Source organism: Schistocerca americana, chromosome 3, assembly GCF_021461395.2.
Source record: "Schistocerca americana isolate TAMUIC-IGC-003095 chromosome 3, iqSchAmer2.1, whole genome shotgun sequence".
NCBI classification, from domain to species: domain Eukaryota; kingdom Metazoa; phylum Arthropoda; class Insecta; order Orthoptera; family Acrididae; genus Schistocerca; species Schistocerca americana.
Window position 1 is genome coordinate 736,703,073 of NC_060121.1, and position 21,902 is coordinate 736,724,974.

General features: G+C 37.4%; 1 protein-coding gene across 1 annotated transcript in view; it reads left to right on the forward strand.

The window, feature by feature from the left end:
* LOC124607096 (myosin regulatory light polypeptide 9-like) overlaps window positions 1-4,975 on the forward strand; it is a 98,571-nt gene extending 93,596 nt beyond the window's left edge. Inside the window, exon 6 of the mRNA XM_047139289.1 lies at window positions 4,660-4,975. Within this exon, the coding sequence (XP_046995245.1) occupies window positions 4,660-4,806 (147 nt within the window). The 3' untranslated portion in view covers window positions 4,807-4,975. The remainder of the gene's footprint in view (window positions 1-4,659) is intronic.
* Window positions 4,976-21,902: the final 16,927 nt, after the last annotated feature.

Below are 21,902 nucleotides of genomic sequence, written 5' to 3' on the forward strand. Positions count from 1 at the left end.
TAACTCATTAGTCTGTCTTTCATAACTGATTCTGCATCTACATCTACATCTACATCTATACTCCACAAACCATCTCACAGTGAGGTAGAGCAAATTTCTAGTACCACTATTTTACCACCTTTCCTGGTTCCACTTCTAAATGGCATGTGGGAACAATGGTTTTCTGTAAACCTCTGTATGAGCTCTAATTTATTTGATTTCCTTGTCATGGTCATTAATTACATGTATGTGGGAAGAAATAATGTGTTGTAGTATCTGCCACTGGAGTTTGTTGACCGTCTCTGAACATGATAAAATGCACTTCTCTTTTTTGGAATATTTCTCTCTCTCTCTCTCTCTCTCTCTCTCTCTCTCTATCTATCTATCTATCTATCTCCTACTAATCTTAACATGGTAAGGGTCTCAGACTGATGAACATCAATCAAGAAACAGTTGAACAAGTGTTTTATAATCTACTTCTTTCATGAGTGAATTACATTTTCTCGAGATTCTTCTAATGAGTCTCAGTTACAGTAGTTAAAATTTTCAGTGATTTGCCGCCAACAGTTTTATTCAAACAGTGGTGAATTTCTACACCAATTTATGAACAATATGTTACATTAAGGGTTAACTTCAAGTACTCGCACCAATGACTGATCCTTGCAGATCTTCCTGCAATTCACTCTGCACTCTGGTGTTCTGGCATTGTTTCCTGTTGATAACTGCATTGATAGCAGAAACATCCTAATGGAGTTTTCAATATAGGTCTACAACTGTGTTCATTTCTCCTACTACTCTTTTGGAAAATGGGAATCACTCTTGTAATTTTCCATTCACCAAGTACCCTTTGTCGCTCCAGTGACCTATGCTAACTGCTCTAGAAGGGGAGTAAATTCTTTAGCATAATCTCTTCAGAATCTCATAGGTATCCCATGTGGCCTTTCAAATACTAATTTTTTATTCTGACAACACGTATCTCAATCATTCGTGCAATGATTGAAAAATGAAACTGTATTACAGTCTTCTGTGGGGAAATAGTTTCAGAAAACCAAATTCAGCATTTAATCCTTTGCTCTAGTTGTCTTAAATTTCAGTGATAATGTGGTTACTGAGTGACTGAGCAGATGATTTCAATCCACTTACTGACAAAAACTTAAGGTTTTTATTCAGATCAGCTGATGAAATTTTGCATTTGAATTCATTGAGTGCTTCTTGCCTAGCTCTCCTTATGCTAAACAACTATTTTCATTTTCTGATATACCTAAAACATAAAATTTACAATCAGTGTGCATTACCAGTTCTGCTTTGTGGGAGTGAGATACAAGCTTTTAATGTGAAAACCATTAAAAAACAAGACCTCTGATGTATCTAAAACAGACAATTTATAATCAGTGTGCATTACTAGTTTTGATTTATGGGAGCAGATATGGACTTTTAATATGAAAATCATTAAAAAACAGAGACTTACTCAGGAAGCAATGGAGAGGTGCATAATGGGAATTACCACAAGAAACAGAAGAAGGGATAAGAGAGAGGTGAATTGTACAATTTTTTGGGGGTAATGTCATGAGCTGGAAATGAAATACGAGGGCCGTTCAGAAAGTAACCTCCGGTTGATTTAAAAAATTACACCAAGTTAAATAAAAATATTTTAATGTATACATCTTACAACTACATCTTTGCACTATTTTTCTACATAGTCTCCATAGTGATTGAGGCACTTATCGTATCTCTTCACAAGCTTTGAAATTCCTTCTGCATAAAAATCACCCACTTGTGCCTGGAGCCAGCCTGTGACCGCATCTTTGAGCTCTTCGTCGTCATCAAACCGCTGTGACCCGAGCCATTTCTTCAAATGCATGAAGAGGTGATAATCACTTGGCGCCAGGTCTGGGCTGCAAGGTGGGTGGTTGATAACGTCCCACTTGAAGGACTCAAGAAGGGCCGTTGTTCTGCGAGCAGAGTGAGGACGGGCGTTATCGTGCAAAAAAACGATACCGGAAGTCAGCATACCACGGCGTTTGTTCTGTATAGCCCGTCGTAACTTTTTTATTGTTTCACAGTACACGTCTTGATTAATGGTCGTACCACGTTCCATGAATTCAACCAACAACACCCCTTTGGCATCCCAAAACATCGTTGCCATCAGTTTTCTGGCAGAAAAATCTTGCGAGGCTTTTCTTGGTTTGGTAGGCGAATTTGAATGTGCCCACATCTTTGATTGTTCTTTTGTCTCAGGGTTCACATACTTAATCCAGGTTTCGTCACCGGTCACGATTCTGTTTAACAATGGTTCTCCTTCGTCCTCATAATGTGACAGAAAGTCTAATGCAGAGGCCATTCTTTGAGTTTTGTGGTGGTCGGTAAGAATTTTGGGCACCCATCGTGCACAGAACTTACGGTAACCCAATCTTGCTGTCATTATCTCGTACAAGAGAGTCTTAGAAATCTGTGGAAAACCAGTAGACAACTCCGACATTGAGAAACGTCGATTTTCACGAACTTTTGCATCAACTGTCTGAACGAGTTCGTCAGTCACCAATGATGGTCTACCACTCCTCTCTTCATCATGAACGTTTTCTCGTCCACTTTTAAATAAACGTACCCATTCACGGACAACTCCTTCACTCATAACTCTTGGTCTTTACACGGCACAAAGCTCACAATGAATAGCTGCTGCAGAATATCCTTTGGCTGTGAAAAACCTTATGACAGCACGCACTTCACATTTGGCGGGGTTTTCTATTGCAGCACACATTTCAAACTGCCACAAAAACTAAACTAGCGCAGGTACGACGTTCACTCGACCACGGCTTGATGCCGGCTGACCTGTTGAGTGCGTGAACGCACAGATGGCATCGCTACTCCCCCCACAACCCGCACTGTGACCAATCGGAGGTTACTTTCTGAACCGCCCTCGTATAAAGCACTCAGCTGGAAACATCAAACAGCCCAAACTAAAGGCACTATTAAGGATCATTCCATGTAGAAAATGTGATGAGTGCTAAACAAAACATGCAGCAAGCTCAATATGTAAGTACACCTCCAGTGACATTTTTGTCAAAATTTTGGCACTACAAGCTGGTTGTGGTAATACAACCAATATAGGTAAACAGAAAAGCAATGGCAAAATCTCCAAAAAATTCTAAAATTGAATTTCTAATGTAAAGATGCACCAAAGGGCTCCTACTATGTGCTGACTGCCATGGAGAAGATCTCTATACATGCATTTGTAAAAATATACATTTAAAACATTCCATTTTTATTAAGGTTAAGCCTGGTTGCCACAATAAATGCAGTGGTGCAGAATGTTTTAATGGACAAGTCAACAAAAAAAGATGATCATTTGGTGATTATAGGTGGTGGCAACAAGGTAAATAAAAATGAAAGCAAGAGAGTCCTTGATATTTTTGAAACTTGTTCCCAAAATGAATTATTACGAATGTCATTAGCATAGATATGCAGCACAGCACGGTCTACCACATTGGTTATTGGTTTTGAGTTAATAAAGTAGTACAGTTCTACAGTTCTGAGCTACAAATTGTGTAATAAGTTTAACTGTGTACATTTGCCAGACCTAAGTAAAATGACTTGCCATACTAATATGAAAAGGATTTTCATTATGCAGATGAGAGACTTGAAGATCACACTGTAAGTGAAACAAGGAACAGCTTGTAAAAGCCTGTTTAACAGTTTCTGTATTCTGACAGTTAGGCTATGTGCATGCTAGAACCATTATGCTAGTGAAAGAAGACACTAAGATCACAAATTGGAACATGCAAATTCACAGTCATGATACAAAGCATAAAATAGACTTCCATATGGCTGATTGGAGATTAACTTTATCATCAAGAAGCCCATACATCCAAGGGCCTGTTTTTTTTATAATTTTCTACCAAATTTTCTTAAGATGAGACATGGGACACTTGTAAAAAATGATTCAAGCAGCAGCTTATCCATAAATGACAATATAACTTAGATATAAGATACATAATAATTAAGTAAGAATCCTCCCAAGAAACAAGTATAGGATAAATTTCATAACAAACCAACTATGCGCTATGGGTTTATTAGTGTCCTACTGTTCAAATTATTTTATTGTAGCTTATTGTAAAAAATAATGCTATAATTTATACTTTGTCGATACTGCCCATGCATGTGAAATTACATGTTATGAGCAGAAAATAAATTTGAAATGAGAAGGTAATTCTTTGTTGGTCATAATAAAACACTTCCATCTAGTGACTTGTGTGTAGCAGTAAATCTGCAGAAATCACAAGATGAAGTGCAGACAGAGCTGGAGGACTCTTAAAATCACTTTCATTTAAACACAATAGCAAATTGCTTACATATAGCTGTTACTGAATTTGACTGAGTCAGCCATCTTCACACACCTAAATTGTCACAGCTTTATTGCTTATTGATCTTTGTCCATCATCTATCACAGGTGTCAACACTCTATTTAAAGCTATACATATGGTTCCTTTTTATTGCTATTCACTATTTACCCTCAATAATATAAATATTTTATGTTGTTCAACACCCTGGTATTCAACTTCAGTTCACTGTAATTCATATTCATTTTTTGATAATGCAGTGTTATAAGTTCAACAAATTTAAAAATGTTTACTTGGTGATACAGTGGAGATAATAACTAACAGCATGTCAATTTTTTCACAGGCTGATCTGGCTCTTGATGATGCTCCAGTTTGCATGAGGAAAGGAGTTGCAATGATAGACTACATTAAATTTTGTAACACATTAAGTGGATTACGCAAAAAGACAAAAACACCTGGACCTGAAGATTTCATGAGTCACGCACATTAGTGGTGGACTTCCCTACATGTCTGTGATTTCACCTAGTCTTAAGGTGATAGATGTTATCTCAATGATTGCAACTGCACAGTATGTAAATCAAGATTTTGTACAAAATGTACAAGAATATAACTCTTTAAAACATCAGTTCAAACAATAAAAAGAAGACAGTATGCATCTAGTATTTGTATTAACAACAGTTACTCAATGGATCGGCCTGAAAAACTTTCATATATCATTTATAGAATTATTTATACATCCATTACAACTATCAGCAATTGTGCAGTAATTGATATTGTATTTCCAACATACATTCAATATCAAAACATGACCCCTAGATTTTTTTGAAGTTTCATTTCTTCATTCATCATGTTACACATATCCTGCAAACAAGTATAACCTTTAAGGATGTGAAAATAGTCAAAGTATACAATAACAGATTTCAAGCAGCCAGTGGTATGGTATTAACAATTAATCATCACAATACTGCTACAAAAGTATTTATGTTGAGCCAGCACAAACTGAACATACAAAAATTAGCAGCAAAGCTGACATTAAATCAGTGCTGTGTAACTCCTATTGCAAACTTACTACCTGCATGACTGCATCAAGGTTTATCATAGAACAGTCTATGCACCACAAAATTTGAGCCCTGCATCGCTACTTTTCATGCAGCAAATAGAAATATTTTGAATCTGTAGGAATTCTAAATGTGTTACTTCATATATGATGAGAGACTTCTGAAGACCCTTGCAGTCACTTTGAGTCCTGCAGCATGATGCAAATTCTAGATGGTGAATATTTTCCTGTTTCCTTGTAGTTGCATAAATTACAATTCAACTAAAGCTGGATGTTATTATTAGTATCAGAGACCATTAAAGCAATTTTGGTCCATATCTTTTACTCTCCTCATAACAGGATGTCAGATGTATTAATACTTATGACAATGTGGTAGAAGATAACTTACTATCAATTTCTTAAAGAAACACTTAAAGTGACAAACATTTCACAGAAGCTCAGGTATAATATTTAACACAAAAAGAAAGAACAAATTAAAAATATACTAAGACACGAAAAGAGGTGATACAAAATATTAGACACAAAGCCTTCTGTTTCAACTCAAAAGAGAATAAAAGAACAAATGCAAAACCACATTAGAGAAGAAATGAGCTTAAATTTCCACCTGCTGGTACGTGATTCATTAGTTCCATTACACAGTATTTTCAAATTTTTAGGGCAGTGAGACAAGATATAAAATGTAAAAACTATTCAGAAACTGAGGGTTGTTCAGCAAGCCACGAAGTATCGGATTTATGACACTCAAGAAAGTAAACAAAAGGATTAGGAAATGACTGGAAGACATAATTACAATTATTTAAATGAGAATTAAATGTAAATGGGTGGGACACATAATCAAACAAATCCCAGATGGATCAAGAAACTTCTTTACTGGATTACAGATAATGAAAAGACTAAGTTGTTAACTTAATGGCAGATGGATTGTTGACATTAGCAAACATGCAGGAGTGCAATTGACGTCTATATTGGAAAACTGTTTGATACCTCCCCCTTCGTACCCATTATCTCTACAGTTAGGTCCCTCTCACCCCGGGGTCTGAGTGACTAGTCATTCCTTTTTAACTTCATTAATCTACCCCTTTCTCCTCCCCGATGAACGAACTCTTATTTCTGAAAACTAGGTAGTGCGTCCCTTTTACTTTTATATGTCTATCATCAATATTACACATTTTGTATCCTGATGGTAAGAATAAAAGAGAAGAAATGAGCTTAAATTTCCACCTGCTGGTATGTGATTAATTAGTTCCATTACACAGTATTTTCAAATTTTAAGGGCAGTGAGACAAAAAAAAAAAAATTTTGCCAAAAAAAGTACTCCCGTCCATTTGTACTCTTATAATTATTTATAGTAGGATGTGTGTGTAACAATAATACATGACAAATATTTACAACTAAAACAAATGCACTAATGTACCTTCCACAGGTCCCAAATGGAATGATCATCTCTCTCTCTCTCTCTCTCTCTCTCTCTCTCTCTCCCTCTCTCTTCTTTAATGAACACTCATTTACTAAGATCACCTTAATGCACTGAATTTAAAATTTGAAAAAAGTGTTTTTTTATTTATCAGGTAATAAACAAATAATAGAACTACTACAGTACTTATTTACAATGAAAATCTTTTAGGCTTCTCTTAAACTGAATTTCATTGGTTGTTAAGCTTTTTATGGCTGCTGGCATGTTATTGAAAATGTGTGTTTCTGAATAATGCACACCTTTTTGTACAAAAGTAAGTGACTTTAAATCCTTGTGACGATTATTCTTGTTTCCAGTATTGAGTCCATGAACTGAGCTGTTTGTTTGAAAAAGTGATATACTTTTAATGATAAATTTCATTAAGGAATAAATATATTGACAAGCAGTCGTTAGTATCCCTAGTTCCCTAAACAGGCCTATGCAGGATGTTCTTGAGTTCACACCACATATAACTCATATTGCACTTTTTTGTGCCTGGAAAATTTTAGCTTGGGTTGATGAATTACCCCAAAACATAATCCCATATGACATTATGGAGTGAAAGTATGCATAGTATGCCAGCTTTTTCATTTTTATATCCCCTATGTCTGACAGAATTTGCATTGCAAAGATAGATTTGATTAGATGCTTCAGCAGTTCTGTGGCATACTCCTTCCAGGTGAATTTATTATCAAGCTGTAATCCCAAACACACTCTTCACTTCTTCTATCTGCGTGTCATCATAAGTTAGGCATAAACTCGTGGGACACCCCTTACAAGTTCTGAAATGCATGTAGTGTGTTTTTTCAAAGTTTAGTGCAAAGAATTGGTTAGGAACCAGTGATTAATGTAAATATTTTATTAACTGATCTTTCTAAAACTAAACTTGATTTGCTCTTTATTGCAATGTTTGTATCATCAGCAAGCAAAAAACCTTGGCATCTGGTAATGTAACTGATGAAAGGTCATTGATATACACAAGAAAAAGTAAGGGCCCTAAGATGGAACTTTGTGGGAACCCACATCTAATTAATTACCAGTTGGATGATGCCTGATAGCTTAATACATGTCTCTTTCCTAATGACACCTTTATTACTTTATTACTATATCTTCATCGTTTACCAGCCATGGCTGGACAGACTGCATCACAAATACAATGTTTATCAACTAACATTTATACAACACCATATACAAAATTTATATTACAAATAAAAGAAAATATTTATGCAGTGCACAAAAACACATAGAACATAGCGGGAATGAAATATATCTAAACAGGAAAGTAAAACTTCATAGCAGCAAATGAAAATACCATAAAGCAAAATGTTTACAAGTCCATGTAGATCACACACACAAAGTTTCATTTTGGCAAAATATGTACTTTAAGTAAAACACAAAATTAAATGTGCAGTTAACATAAAAAGAAGATTAAATTTAGGCAAAATTATATATAAAACATAACAATATTTATTATTTTGTCCATTCACTAGAACTGCTATTGAAAAACTCTTCCAAGGAATATAGTGGATGTTGTTTCAAGTCCTGAGCAATTTTTTTCCGAAATAATTCAGGTGGCAGGGATTTCACTTCTGGAGGCAGTTGATTGTACATTTTTAGGGCGACTGTTGGAAAGCTGTCTTGTGTACTTGATAGGCGACAGCTTGGCACTTCGATGTTCCTCTTACAGCGAGTGTCATGATTATGTATTTCTTGTCTTATGCTTTGTTTCCTGCCAGAGGTATAAGATTTGAAGCGTTTTGCAGCATTTCCTGTTACACCATAATATTCTAATTTACTGATAAGGATACTGCAATTAACACAGTCAAATGCTTTTGACAGATCACAAAATAGACCAGCTGCCTGCACTTTTTTGTCTAATGAATTAAGTAAGTTTTCACTGCAAGTGTAGATGTTGTTGTTGTTGTGGTCTTCAGTCCTGAGACTGGTTTGATGCAACTCTCCATGCTACTCTATCCTGTGCAAGCTTCTTCATCTCCCAGTACCTACTGCAACCTACATCCTTCTGAATCTGCTTAGTGTATTCATCTCTTGGTCTCCCTCTACGATTTTTACCCTCCACGCTGCCCTCCAATGCTAAATTTGTGATCCCTTGATGTCTCAAAACATGTCCTACCAACCGATCTCCTCTTCTAGTCAAGTTGTGCCACAAGCTTCTCTTCTCCCCAATCCTATTCAATACCTCCCCATTAGTTATGTGATCTACCCACCTTATCTTCAGCATTCTTCTGTAGCACCACAATTCGAAAGCTTCTATTCTCTTCTTGTCCAAACTAGTTATCATCCATGTTTCACTTCCATACATGGCTACACTCCATACAAATACTTTCAGAAACGACTTCCTGACACTTAAATCTGTACTCGATGTTAACAAATTTCTCTTCTTCAGAAACAATTTCCTTGCCATTGCCAGTCTACATTTTATATCCTCTCTACTTCGACCATCATCAGTTATTTTACTCCCTAAATAGCAAAACTCCTTTACTACTTTAAGTGTCTCATTTCCTAACCTAATTCCTTCAGCATCACCCGATTTAATTTGACTACATTCCATTATCCTCGTTTTGCTTTTGTTGATGTTCATCTTATATCCTCCTTTCAAGACACTGTCCATTCCGTTCAACTGATCTTCCAAGTCCTTTGCTGTCTCTGACAGAATTACAATGTCATCGGTGAACCTCAAAGTTTTTACTTCTCTCCATGGATTTTAATACCTACTCCAAATTTTTCTTTTGTTTCCTTTACTGCTTGCTCAATATACAGATTGAATAACATCGGGGAGAGGCTACAACCCTGTCTCACTCCTTTCCCAACCACTGCTTCCCTTTCATGCCCCTCGACTCTTATAACTGCCATCTGGTTTCTGTACAAATTGTAAATAGCCTTTCGCTCCCTGTATTTTACCCCTGCCACCTTCAGAATTTGAAAGAGAGTATTCCAGTTAACATTGTCAAAAGCTTTCTACAAATGCTAGAAATGTAGGTTTGCCTTTTCTTAATCTTTCTTCTAAGATAAGTCGTAAAGTTAGTATTGCCTCACGTGTTCCAACATTTCTAGGGAATCCAAACTGATCTTCCATTCGCCTGTAAAGAATTCGCGTTAGTATTTTGCAGCTGTGACTTATTAAACTGATAGTTCGGTAATTTTCACATCTGTCAACACCTGCTTTCTTTGGGATTGGAATTATTATATTCTTCTTGAAATCTGAGGGTATTTCGCCTGTCTCATACATCTTGCTCACCAGATGGTAGAGTTTTGTCAGGACTCCCTCTCCCAAGGCCATCAGTAGTTCTAATGGAATGTTGTCTACTCCTGGGGCCTTGTTTCGACTCAGGTCTTTCAGTGCTCTGTCAAACTCTTCACGCAGTATCTTATCTCCCATTTCATCTTCACCTACATCCTCTTCCATTTCCATAATATTGTCCTCAAGTACATCACCCTTGTATAAACCCTCTATATACTCCTTCCACCTTTCTGCCTTCCCTTCTTTGCTTAGAACTGGGTTTCCATCTGAGCTCTTGATATTCATACAAGTGGTTCTCTTCTCTCCAACGGTCTCTTTAATTTTCCTGTAGGCAGTATCTATCTTACTCCTAGTGAGACAAGCCTCTACATCCTTACATTTGTCCTCTAGCCTTCTCAATATCAGAACCCTTTAGAAATCTGAACTGCGACTTTGGCAGTATGTTATTTGTGATAAGATGGTTATGAAGCCAATTGTACATTACCTTTTCTAAAATTTTTGAGAATGCTGACAAAAGTGAAATTGGACAGAAATTGGATGCTGTTTCTTTATCTCCCTTCTTAAACAGTGGCTTAACTTCAACATATTTCAACCATTCAGGAAATAGTCCACTGATAAATGACTGGTTACACAGATAGCTTAATATGTTACTTAACTCAGAATCACATTCTTTAATTAACTTTGTTGATATTTCATCATACCCACTAGATGTTTTTGATTTTAAAGATTTTATGATGGACATTACTTCTGCTAGGGTAGTGAGGGTCAAATTCATATTATATAAACGATTTATTGCAGCAAAATAGCCATTATAGTTATACATCAGAATACAATCATTTGAGAGTGAATTACAAGGATGTATTGAGTGTCTGCATAATTCTTAGTAGTAGATTACATTCAGTACAGGTATTATAACAGATTATAATTTGAACCATTTATTGCATGGTCTCTAATTGATCTGGTCCTCTTGTTGCATATTTCTAAATGGTATCTCTCACAAGACTGTCCACATAGTGTACACTTGCAAAGGTTTGATGGTTCATGGTATGTTGTATTTGCACAAATTTCATGGTGGAATCCAGGTACTGCGAGTCTTGTAAGTACATGTCTCATCTCAAAATTTGCTGCTGTCCAAGTGCAGTCGATCATGGCCCCGGATCCATAGAATTCCGTTGGTACTTTATCTCTTTTCTTGAGTAGTGATCTTAGTAGGTTCTCCGATGCTGATGTGTTGGGAAGTAAGAACCTTGTCCTTAGATCCTCTATGAGGAAAAATTCTCGGGCGAGAAGGTAGACTAATCTTGATCTTGTGGTTTTTGCTACCCCTAATGCTCTTTGATATAGGTTGCTTTTACTCTTTCCAATGTTTCTAAGTTCTTTTCATTTAGGTGTATCCATATGATTTCTATCCCATAAGCCAGTATCGGTATTATTTTTGATTTGAAGAGTGCCATAGCTGTGTCTAGATTTAGTGTTCTGATGGAACTTATTTCGTTTATCGCTCTGATGGTTTGTGTCGCTTTCTCTATTGTGTGTTTAGTGAAGCACTTTGCGGACGGCTGGAGTGTTATCCTTAGATATTTGTAATCTTCTGTGATAGATATTTGCTTTCCTTGTCATGCAATTCTTGTCGTTTTAGGGATTTGCCCGCCTGGTCTGAATACCATCATTTCCATCTTGTCGGTGTTGATTACGAACTTGTGTTTTGTGCACCATTTTTCCACGTCTTCTATAGTCTCCTATAGTTTCTTTAAGTTTTTTGAGCCTATCACAATGTTGTCCACGTAGGCATATGCTTCGATATCTTCATCTTGAGCGATTTCCATAATGTGCTTTGCTGCCAGAATGAACAGGAGCAGGCTTAGTGGGTCTCCTTGGAGTACTCCTTTTGTTTGCCTTATTGGTTCAGACAGGTTGAGGTTGTCCGAGATCCTTATCTCATTCCATTCATTTATGGAGTTTATGATCCTCTTCCCAGGGTTTCATCGAGCATCCTTTTTACTAATGATCGATCGAGGAGGTCGAAAGCCTTTGTGAAGTCTATGAATATAGCATAATATTTTTGCTTCTTGTCAATGGTTTCCCATATGTTTTTTAAAAGCAGCTCCACTGCTGTGATAGTGGATCTTTTATGGAAGTTACTTGAAATGTCTGGCTGAGGTATCTCATGGCAACATCTACAGAACATGACAACCCCATCTTTTCAGTAACAGTTATAAAGTGTTTGTTAAAAAGTTCTGCAACAGTAAACACGTCTGTCACCAATGTATCATTTACTCTTAATGCTATTTCCCCCCTTCATGTCTGGTTCTACCGGCCTCCTCCTTCACTATATCCCATATTGTCTTTATTTTGTTATCTCATATAACTATCTTTTCCATCATCATCATTGCCCCCTTCATGTCTGGTTGTACCGGCCTCCTCCTTCACTATATCCCATATTGTCTTTATTTTGTTATCTCATATAACTATCTTTTCCATCATCATCATCATCATCATCATTATTTAAGACTGATTGTGCCTTTCAGAGTTCAGTCTGGAGCATAGCCCCCCCCTTATAAAATTCCTCCATGATCCCCTATTCAGTGCTAACATTGGTGCCTCTTCTGATGTTAAACCTATTACTTCGAAATCATTCTTAACCGAATCCAGGTACCTTCTCCTTGGTCTGCCCCGACTCCTCCTACCCTCTACTGCTGAACCCATGAGTCTCTTGGGTAACCTTGCTTCTCCCATGCGTGTAACATGACCCCACCATCTAAGCCTGTTCGCCCTGACTGCTACATCTGTAGAGTTCATTCCCAGTTTTTCTTTGATTTCCTCATTGTGGACACCCTCCTGCCATTGTTCCCATCTACTAGTACCTGCAATCATCTAAGCTACTTTCATATCCGTAACCTCAACCTTGTTGATAAGGTAACCTGAATCCACCCAGCTTTCGCTCCCATACAACAAAGTTGGTCGAAAGATTCAACGGTGCACAGATAACTTAGTCTTGGTACTGACTTCCTTCTTGCAGAAGAGAGTAGATCGTAGCTGAGCGCTCACTGCATTAGCTTTGCTACACCTCGCTTCCAGTTCTTTCACTATGTTGCCATCCTGTGAGAATATGCATCCTAAGTACTTGAAACCGTCCACCTGGTCTAACTTTGTTCCTCCTATTTGGCACTCAATCCGTTTATATTTCTTTCCCACTGACATTACTTTCGTTTTGGAGATGCTAATCTTCATACCATAGTCCTTACATTTCTGATCTAGCTCTGAAATATTACTCTGCAAACTTTCAATCGAATCTGCCATCACAACTAAGTCATCTGCATATGCAAGACTGCTTATTTTGTGTTCACATATCTTAATCTCACCCAGCCAGTCTATTGTTTTCAACATATGATCCATATATAATATGAACAACAGTGGAGACAGGTTGCAGCCTTGTCTTACCCCTGAAACTACTCTGAACCATGAACTCAGTTTACCGTCAACTCTAACTGCTGCCTGACTATCCATGTAAAGACCTTTAATTGCTTGCAAAAGTTTGCCTCCTATTCCATAATCTCGTAGAACAGACAATAACTTCCTCCTAGGAACCCGGTCATATGCCTTTTCTAGATCTATAAATTATAGATACAATTCCCTGTTCCACTCATAACACTTCTCCATTATTTGCCGTAAGCTAAAGATCTGGTCCTGACAACCTCTAAGAGGCCTAAACCCACACTGATTTTCATCCAATTGCTCCTCAATTAATACTCGCACTTTCCTTTCAACAATACCTGAGAAGATTTTACCCACAACGCTGATTAAAGAGATACCTCTGTAGTTGTTACAATCTTTTCTGTTTCCATGTTTAAAGATTGGTGTGATTACTGCTTTTGTCCAGTCTGATGGAACCTGTCCCGACTCCCAGGCCATTTCAATTATCCTGTGTAGCCATTTAAGACCTGACATTCCACTGTACTTGATGAGTTCCGACTTAATTTCATCCACCCCAGCTGCTTTATTGCACTGCAATCTATTGACCATTTTCTCCACTTCCTCAAACGTGATCCTATTTCCATCATCATTCCTATCCCATTCTACCTCGAAATCTGAAACGTTACTGATCGTATTTTCACCTACATTGAGCAACTCTTCAAAATATTCCCTCCATCTGCCCAAGGCATCCACAGGATTCACCAGCAGTTTTCCTGACCTGTCCAAAATACTTGTTCATTTCCTTCTTACCTCCCTTTCGAAGACTGCTAATTACACTCCAGAATGGTTTTCCAGCAGCTTGACCCAATGTCTCCAACCTGTTTCCAAAGTCTTCCCAAGATTTCTTCTTGGATGCTGCAATTATCTGTTTGACTTTGTTTCTTTCTACAACATAACTTTCTCTGTCTACCTGAGTTCTAGTATGTAGCCATTTTTTATACGCCTTCTTTTTCCTTTTACAGGCTGCCTTGGCTGTGTCATTCCACCAAGCTGTTTGCTTCCTCCTACTTTTACACACTACTGTTCCAAGACATTCTTTAGCCACTTCTAGTACTGTGTCCCTGTACCTTGTCCATTCCTTTTCCAATGACTGTAATTGACTACATTCAACTAACTGGTACCTTTCTGAGATCGCTGTTATGTACTTGTGCCTGATTTCCTTATCCTGAAGTTTCTCCACTCTTATCCTCCTACATATGGACCTGACCTCCTGCACTTTCGGCCTCGCAATCCCAATTTCACTGCAGATTAAATAATGATCAGTGTCATCAAAGAATCCCCTGAATACACGTGTGTCCCTCACAGCCTTCCTGAGTTCCTGATCTGTTATTATATAGTCAATGACAGATCTGGTTCCCCTGCTTTCCCACGTATACCGGTGAATGTTCTTATGTTTAAAAAAGGAGTTTGTGATTACTAAGCCCATACTGGCACAGAAATCCAAGAGTTGCTTCCCGTTCCTGTTGGCCTCCATATCCTCTCCAAATTAACCATAACCTTTTCATACCCTTCTGTTCGATTTCCAATCCTGGCGTTAAAATCACCCATGAGCAGAACACTGTCCTTGTCCTTTACTCTAACAACTACATCACTGAGTGCCTCATAAAAACTGTCCATCTTATCTTGATCAGTCCCTTCACAATGCGAATATACTGACACAATCCTAATTTTCTTGCTAGACACTGTCAAATCTATCCACATCAACTATCTTTTCCTTGTAATATATTTGTTTTGATGTCCATATTACAGTCTTTAATATTTTGCTGTATTTCTTGTAATGTGCTATAGCATCAACATCAGAACTGTATTGGATAGACAGATACAGTTTTCTTTTTGTTTTACAAGATACCTCTATACCTCGAGTAATCCATGGCTTCTTTGTAGACTTTGCTCTAACCTTGGTTAGTGTTGGGGGAAAACAGTGTTCAAATAAGGTAAGCACTTGATTAGCAAAAGTGTTTTATTTTTCATTCATGCCATGAGCATTGTAAACATCACTCCAGTGAATGTCTCTGAGGAGTGTCCTAAAATAATCAATTTTTTTGCGTATTGATTACCCCCTTGAGTTCAGATTTAACAGATTTTATATCCTGCTCAGTATTAACATTTAACAGAAGGAACTGCATGTCATGGTCTGAGAGGCCATTGACTATTGGTTTTGTACTACGGTTTTGTTCATTGGACTTTTCTATAAAGATATTATCAATGGCTGTTTGTGAGCAATTGGCTACCCTGGTTGGGAACTTTACTGTAGGAATTAAGTTGAATGATAGTGCTACTAACTCAAATAAGTTCTTACTGGGAGAGTCCTTAAGGAAATCTACGTGGGAGTCATCAGCACCCACTATTTCTTTGTTTCTGGTTGTTAAATGGGTCAATACAGTTTCAAAGTGGTTTATGAACAGATTAAAGTTACCTGCAGATGCTCGATATACACTTAATATTATGAAGGATTTTTTATTAGATTTTACTTCTGTTGCACATGCTTCCATATGCTGTTTTAGGCAATTTATGAATGTCCATGTTCCTTAATTTATGACAGTTCCTGATGAATGTGGCAACTCCTCCTTTCTCCATTTCTGCTCTACAAAAGTGAAATGCTCTCAGTCCTCAATTGGGTAAAGTTGAAATTTCTGCTGATTGTTGAAAATTCTCAACCAAAAGCTGTTTATGGTGATGTAATAAGCTAGAATTATGTTTTTTGGTTTCTTTCTCAAACTGAATGTTTGTCTCAATCCTAACCTCTCTTAAAACTTTCTGTCCTCCCTAACCTAAAAAAGGTTCTTTTCTGGACCCTATAACCACTGGTATTTTATCACTCATGACTGTTCCCCCCCTCCCACCCCTTGAACTTTCCTGCTATTTTCCCAGCCAGTTTACCCTTCCCTTTCCTGTTGAGGTGAAGGCCATGCCTAGTATAATCCCACCTACTGAGAGAATCAACAGGAACCACACCAATGTGTGACACTGCATCCGACATAAGCAGCCGTTTCAACTCCAAATTAATTCTCCTGACAAAAGAGTTCAAATGAGGTCAGTCATGGAACAGATACAAACTCAAAACTAGTATGCTTTGATGCTGATGCAATCTTTGCCAGTTCAGACTCTATACTCTACCCAGGATCTCTGTCAGTACTATTACCTGGCCCACCCACTATAACCATGGTGTCTTCCTTAGTGAAATCTTTGCAAAGTGATCCTAAATCCTCTGTCACCTGCTCCATACCAACATTAGGTTTTAAAAAAATTGGTGACCTGATTATCAAGCCACGTTTGCCACTACGCCATGTTTTGGAAAGCTGTGACAACTTATGTCGGTTTCTCAAACGCAACTAACGTGGCATCACAGCTTGTGGCTTACTGTACTGGCATCATGAGCTACCGTTCGCAGTGGATGCCACAAACTCTACGCAGTTGCACAGCTTTCAATATGGCATCAATTGAAATCATATGGACGAGTATGAGTGTTATACTGCAGGTTATGGCACTGCTTCTGTGACAACAGTTAAATACAAGAAAGATGAAACCCAAATCTTGGATCTGAAAATAGATTTTGCACAAAAATAAATCAGGGGTCACACACAAATTTATAAAAGATATAACGCTCAGGAGAAGAAAATGCTGTGTGCAATGGCAAACTAACCAATGGCTGGCATACATATATGATCTGAAGACATGGCAATCTCCCAAGATTTTAGAATATTGTTGTATTTGTTGATGTAGCCATTTCAAGCAACTAACTTTAACAGCTCCCACATCACATTCGGGAGCTATTTCCATCGTTTAATACAAAATTTATGCAATGCTTGGACTCACAAACTGACTCACTTTTTTGGTTATTTATTCATCCAAAAAAGTCTTAAACCAGAGCGATACAATACTGGTTTGTACATATTGCCTCCTCCTCCTCCCCCCCCCCCTCCTCCTCCCTCCCCCATACACACACACACACACACACACACACACTGCTGCAGAAAATCAAACATAAGTGGCTGCTCTTGTAGTTCCAGAAGCTTCAAAAACATACCTGCCTACCACTGTTTTCACTTTTTCGGTAATATCATGAAAACACACTGTAATTGAATGGAGTACAGCAGCAATTATTCCACGATAAATGCAACAGAATGCTCCTGTTTCGAAATACTACCACCAGAGAACAGTGATGGAAAAAGTGGCACAACAAAGTACAACCAAGCTGAACTTTTTGTGGCATGATAATAGTTGCATCTCTTAAGTTGTGCCACTAAAAACAGGGAGTTCACATATGCAAATGCATTGCAACTGCAGTACATCACTAGAGCTGGCGACACTTTTGTTGTGTTTATGAAAGCAGCTTTACTGATGACCGGTAACAGTTGCACCATAATCGGAGGTGCAGACGATATTTATCATAACAAAACTTTATGTGCAATGAGAATCTTGAAGGAAACAATCAAAAGAATGCCTCAAGCTCTTTTCTAGATAGTCATTATTCCAAAGAGGCACGATTTGACAGAAAACTCATGTGTAAACTTTGACATTTTTACAGCAAATAGGATATTCGAGAAAATCTGTAGATGTTGCCTGAATGCAATGTTTGTACAGATAAACAGTGGGAACAAGGAACACTTTACAATACACGGTCTCCACGTGAAAGCAAGAGGGAAAAAAAGAGTGTAGAAATACTTAAACTCATTAATAAGTTATCTGTAGAGCAAGGGACTCCATTCCCAATTCCGCCCAAAACAAGAGTCATCTGCAGCAGTAGAACCACTATTATAAGTGACAGTTGTGAAGTCACCATCATTATTGGTAACAGCTGCAGAACAACAATAACAACCACCATCAGCAGAGGAACCACACTGGCAGCAGCGGATCAACAAAAACACCCATTAGCAACAAAGGCTCTGTCAGCATCAGCACCAGTAGCAGAACAACCAGCTGCACTGTCACCACCAGCAGCAGATCGGTCATCAGCAGTAGCAACAGCATCCAGTCCATCAGTAGCAATTACTTAAGTGCCAATCAGAAGAAGAGCCATACAAACATCACACTTGAAGAATTCTTCTCTGGCCAGTAGCTTGAAGGGGACACCAAAGTGAGTAACTCATCAAATCTAGATGTCAATCCCTTAATTTTTCTGTATCAGAAGAACAAGGATTATGCAACAATCTTTGTGAGCTGGAAGTCATTTTAAATTCTAATCTTAAGGATGTTTGTGTGAGGTGTACTAATGAGCACTGGCTACATGACACACAGATTTGTGCAGCAAAAACACCAGACTTTGACCTGATAAGTGGCTTTTGCAGGTAAAGTTATAAATGTGGAGGTGATCTTTTGAATGAATTGAAAAGTAGAACAAAATGTGTAATAATACTTGATAACTTCAACATGAATTTTAACACAGGTAATGGGAAAAAGGTGCAATTATTAAATCTGTTAGCTCATAAAACATGCAGTCAACTGTGCAGTAAATTACCAGATATGGGGATGGGTCCCAAACAACACTTGACCAGACATTTATCAAAAAAAAAAAGACTGTGACCATAATATTGAAGTAAACATAAGAGTTTTTAATAGCAAGCTTCAAAAGGTACACTGGGACGGAGAACAAACTGATGATGTAGTCAGGAAGTATGAAACAATTCACTGATTATAAATACTGCTATGATATGAGATTCCCATTAAAAGTAATTCAAAGAGAAGTCAAAGATATAGAATTCTCATTAAAAATAATTCAGTAACTCAAACACATGAGTAAGACAAAGAATTTAAAAAAAAATCAGCTATTATCCGTAGAAACCTATGGAGACCTGGCAAAATAAATACAAAAATAAAACAAAACTATAGAAATTACTGAAGAGTTTATAGGTAAGTTTTACAGGCAGCAAAAATACTAAACCATGATATATATATCAACAGGGGACACAGTAAATCGAAATCAATTTGGAAGGCTATATACAGTACTATAGGAAAATAAAAAACTAAACCCCATAACTGCAAAATAAAAGTGAGGGTAATGTGATAGGAGATACCGAGCAGATTGTCAATATAATCAATGGAGATTATGTGAACATAGCACCAACCTAAATAAAATTATGTGCAATTCAAACAATAAAAATATAGATGTCCCAAATTGTGAAAGGACAATGTTTCTGTTCCCAGAATCTGAGGTGAGTAATGCATTTAATAAATTAAAAGATAAGATGTCTAGTGGTATTGACAGAATTCCAGACAAGGTTATCAAACATAGTTCCACCAGTATAGATTCTCAGCTAAATGGCATTATTTATACTTCTCTCAGTACAGGGGTGTTTCCATCAAAACTAAAATTATCCATAATAAAGCCAGTCTACAAAAAGGATAGTACAGCCGACACAAATGTAGACCAGTGTCACTACTGACGGGTTGTTCTAAAGTATCTGAAAGAGTAATGTATGAAAGGCTAGATAACTTCCTGGATAAAAATACAACATTGACTAATGCTCAGAGTAGGTTTAGGAAGTACAGATCAACAGAAACAGAAGTCTTTCAATTCATAAAAATTCATGAAAATGATCCTAAATGCCTGTGCTAGGAATAAACTAAGCTGTGGGACGTTCTTAGATTTATCCAAAGCATTTGATCTAATCAGCCATAATTTTCTGCTTTAGTAATTAAATTGTTATGGAGTCAGGTGATGGCTTCAAATGGTTCAAATCTTATCTCTCTCATAGATAACAGAGTGTACAAATATGTCATGAAGGCCAGGGATACCTTTCAATTCACAAAAAAAACTAGCTATGTAGAGCTGTAGGCAGATGTATTAGGCCCATATATATATATAATTTGCCAAACCATCTTTGTGCCTTGGACACAGTGATGTTTGCCAATGATATGATTTTTATAGAAGGATGCACAGAGGATGACACTGCAGCAGAATGTCTCTAAGACAGTAAATGAGGCAGAAAAACGGCTTAGAGTTAACACTTTGCCCATAAATAAAGGAAAAATGTCACGAATGAATTTCAGTAATAAAGTAAGAAGTAAAGGTAGAAGTAGCATAAAAGCAGAGTTAGGTAACTATGCTATTGAGCAAGCTCAAGCCACAAAATTTAGCTCCAGCCACAAAACTTTTAGGCATATGGGTGGATGAGCACTTGAGATGGGAGACGCAACTAGAATTTTTGAATAAATGGCCAAGAAAATGTTGTCAGGTGCTAAGAATGCTTTGGAACTGATGTAGATTGTATCACTGATGTGAACCTATTAGGCTTATATGAACAGTTTGCTTAGATATGGTGTGATCTTCTGGGGAAATACAGTTATGGCAAAAACTTTCGAATTTCAAAAAAGGGCTGTTAGAATATGAAAGGAGTTCCCTGTAGAGAGCCATGCAGAGAAATATTTAAAGAATTTAAAATAATGACACTTCCTGGATTATACATTTATGAATGTGTGTGCTTTCCGAAAACTCACCAGGAATTTTCAATGTTAAACAATCAGGTTCATAACTACAAAACAATAAACAGAGATGGCTTTCACAGTATTACCCACAAAAAAGTCCTTTATCAAAAAAATGTACATTATCAACCCAAAATACCTTTTAGTGCATTGCCTACTACAATAAAGATAATTAAAGATAGACAGATATCCAGAGATCACAGACCATGTGCTGCTCCTACAAACTGACTCCATTCCTTCCTGTTTTGTGCCTGGTTCCTCCAGGTGTCTTCAATCCCCAGGGCTGCTAGGTCCTTCGCTAGGCGATCCATCCAGCACTGCCTTGGTCATCCAATGGGGTGTTTGGTGTTTGGTTTCCCCTCTAGTGCCATCTTTTCTTGTCTTCCATCTGGTATATGGGCTACATGGCCCAAACATTGCATTCTTAGGCTCTTTATCTTCTGTAGGATAGTTGGTTGTCACATCAGAAGGTAGATTTCCTCATTTTCCGTTCTCCTCCATTCCCCATTATCTAAAACAGGTCCCCTTATCTTCCTCATTACTCTTCTTTCAAATATTAATAGTTTTTCCTTATCTTGCTAAGTCATGCTCCAAGTTTCTGAACTGTAAATTGCTGCTGGGCATATCACTGTGTTGTAGATTATCATCTTATCATACACTGAGATTGATTTACAGCAGAGCGTCTCTCTGAGGGAATACATGTATTTCATTCCCACTGCTATTCTTTCCTTGATGTCCATTTTTATGTTGTTGTCCATGGTAAACCAAGATCCCAAGTAATTGAACTGGTGTACTCTCTTGAACCTCTTGCCATCTATCTCAAGAAATTCTTCCTGCACTTGTCTTCTTCCTAATTGCATGAACTCTGTTTTGTCTTGATTCAATTTGAGCCCTATATTCTGTGCATAATTGTCCATT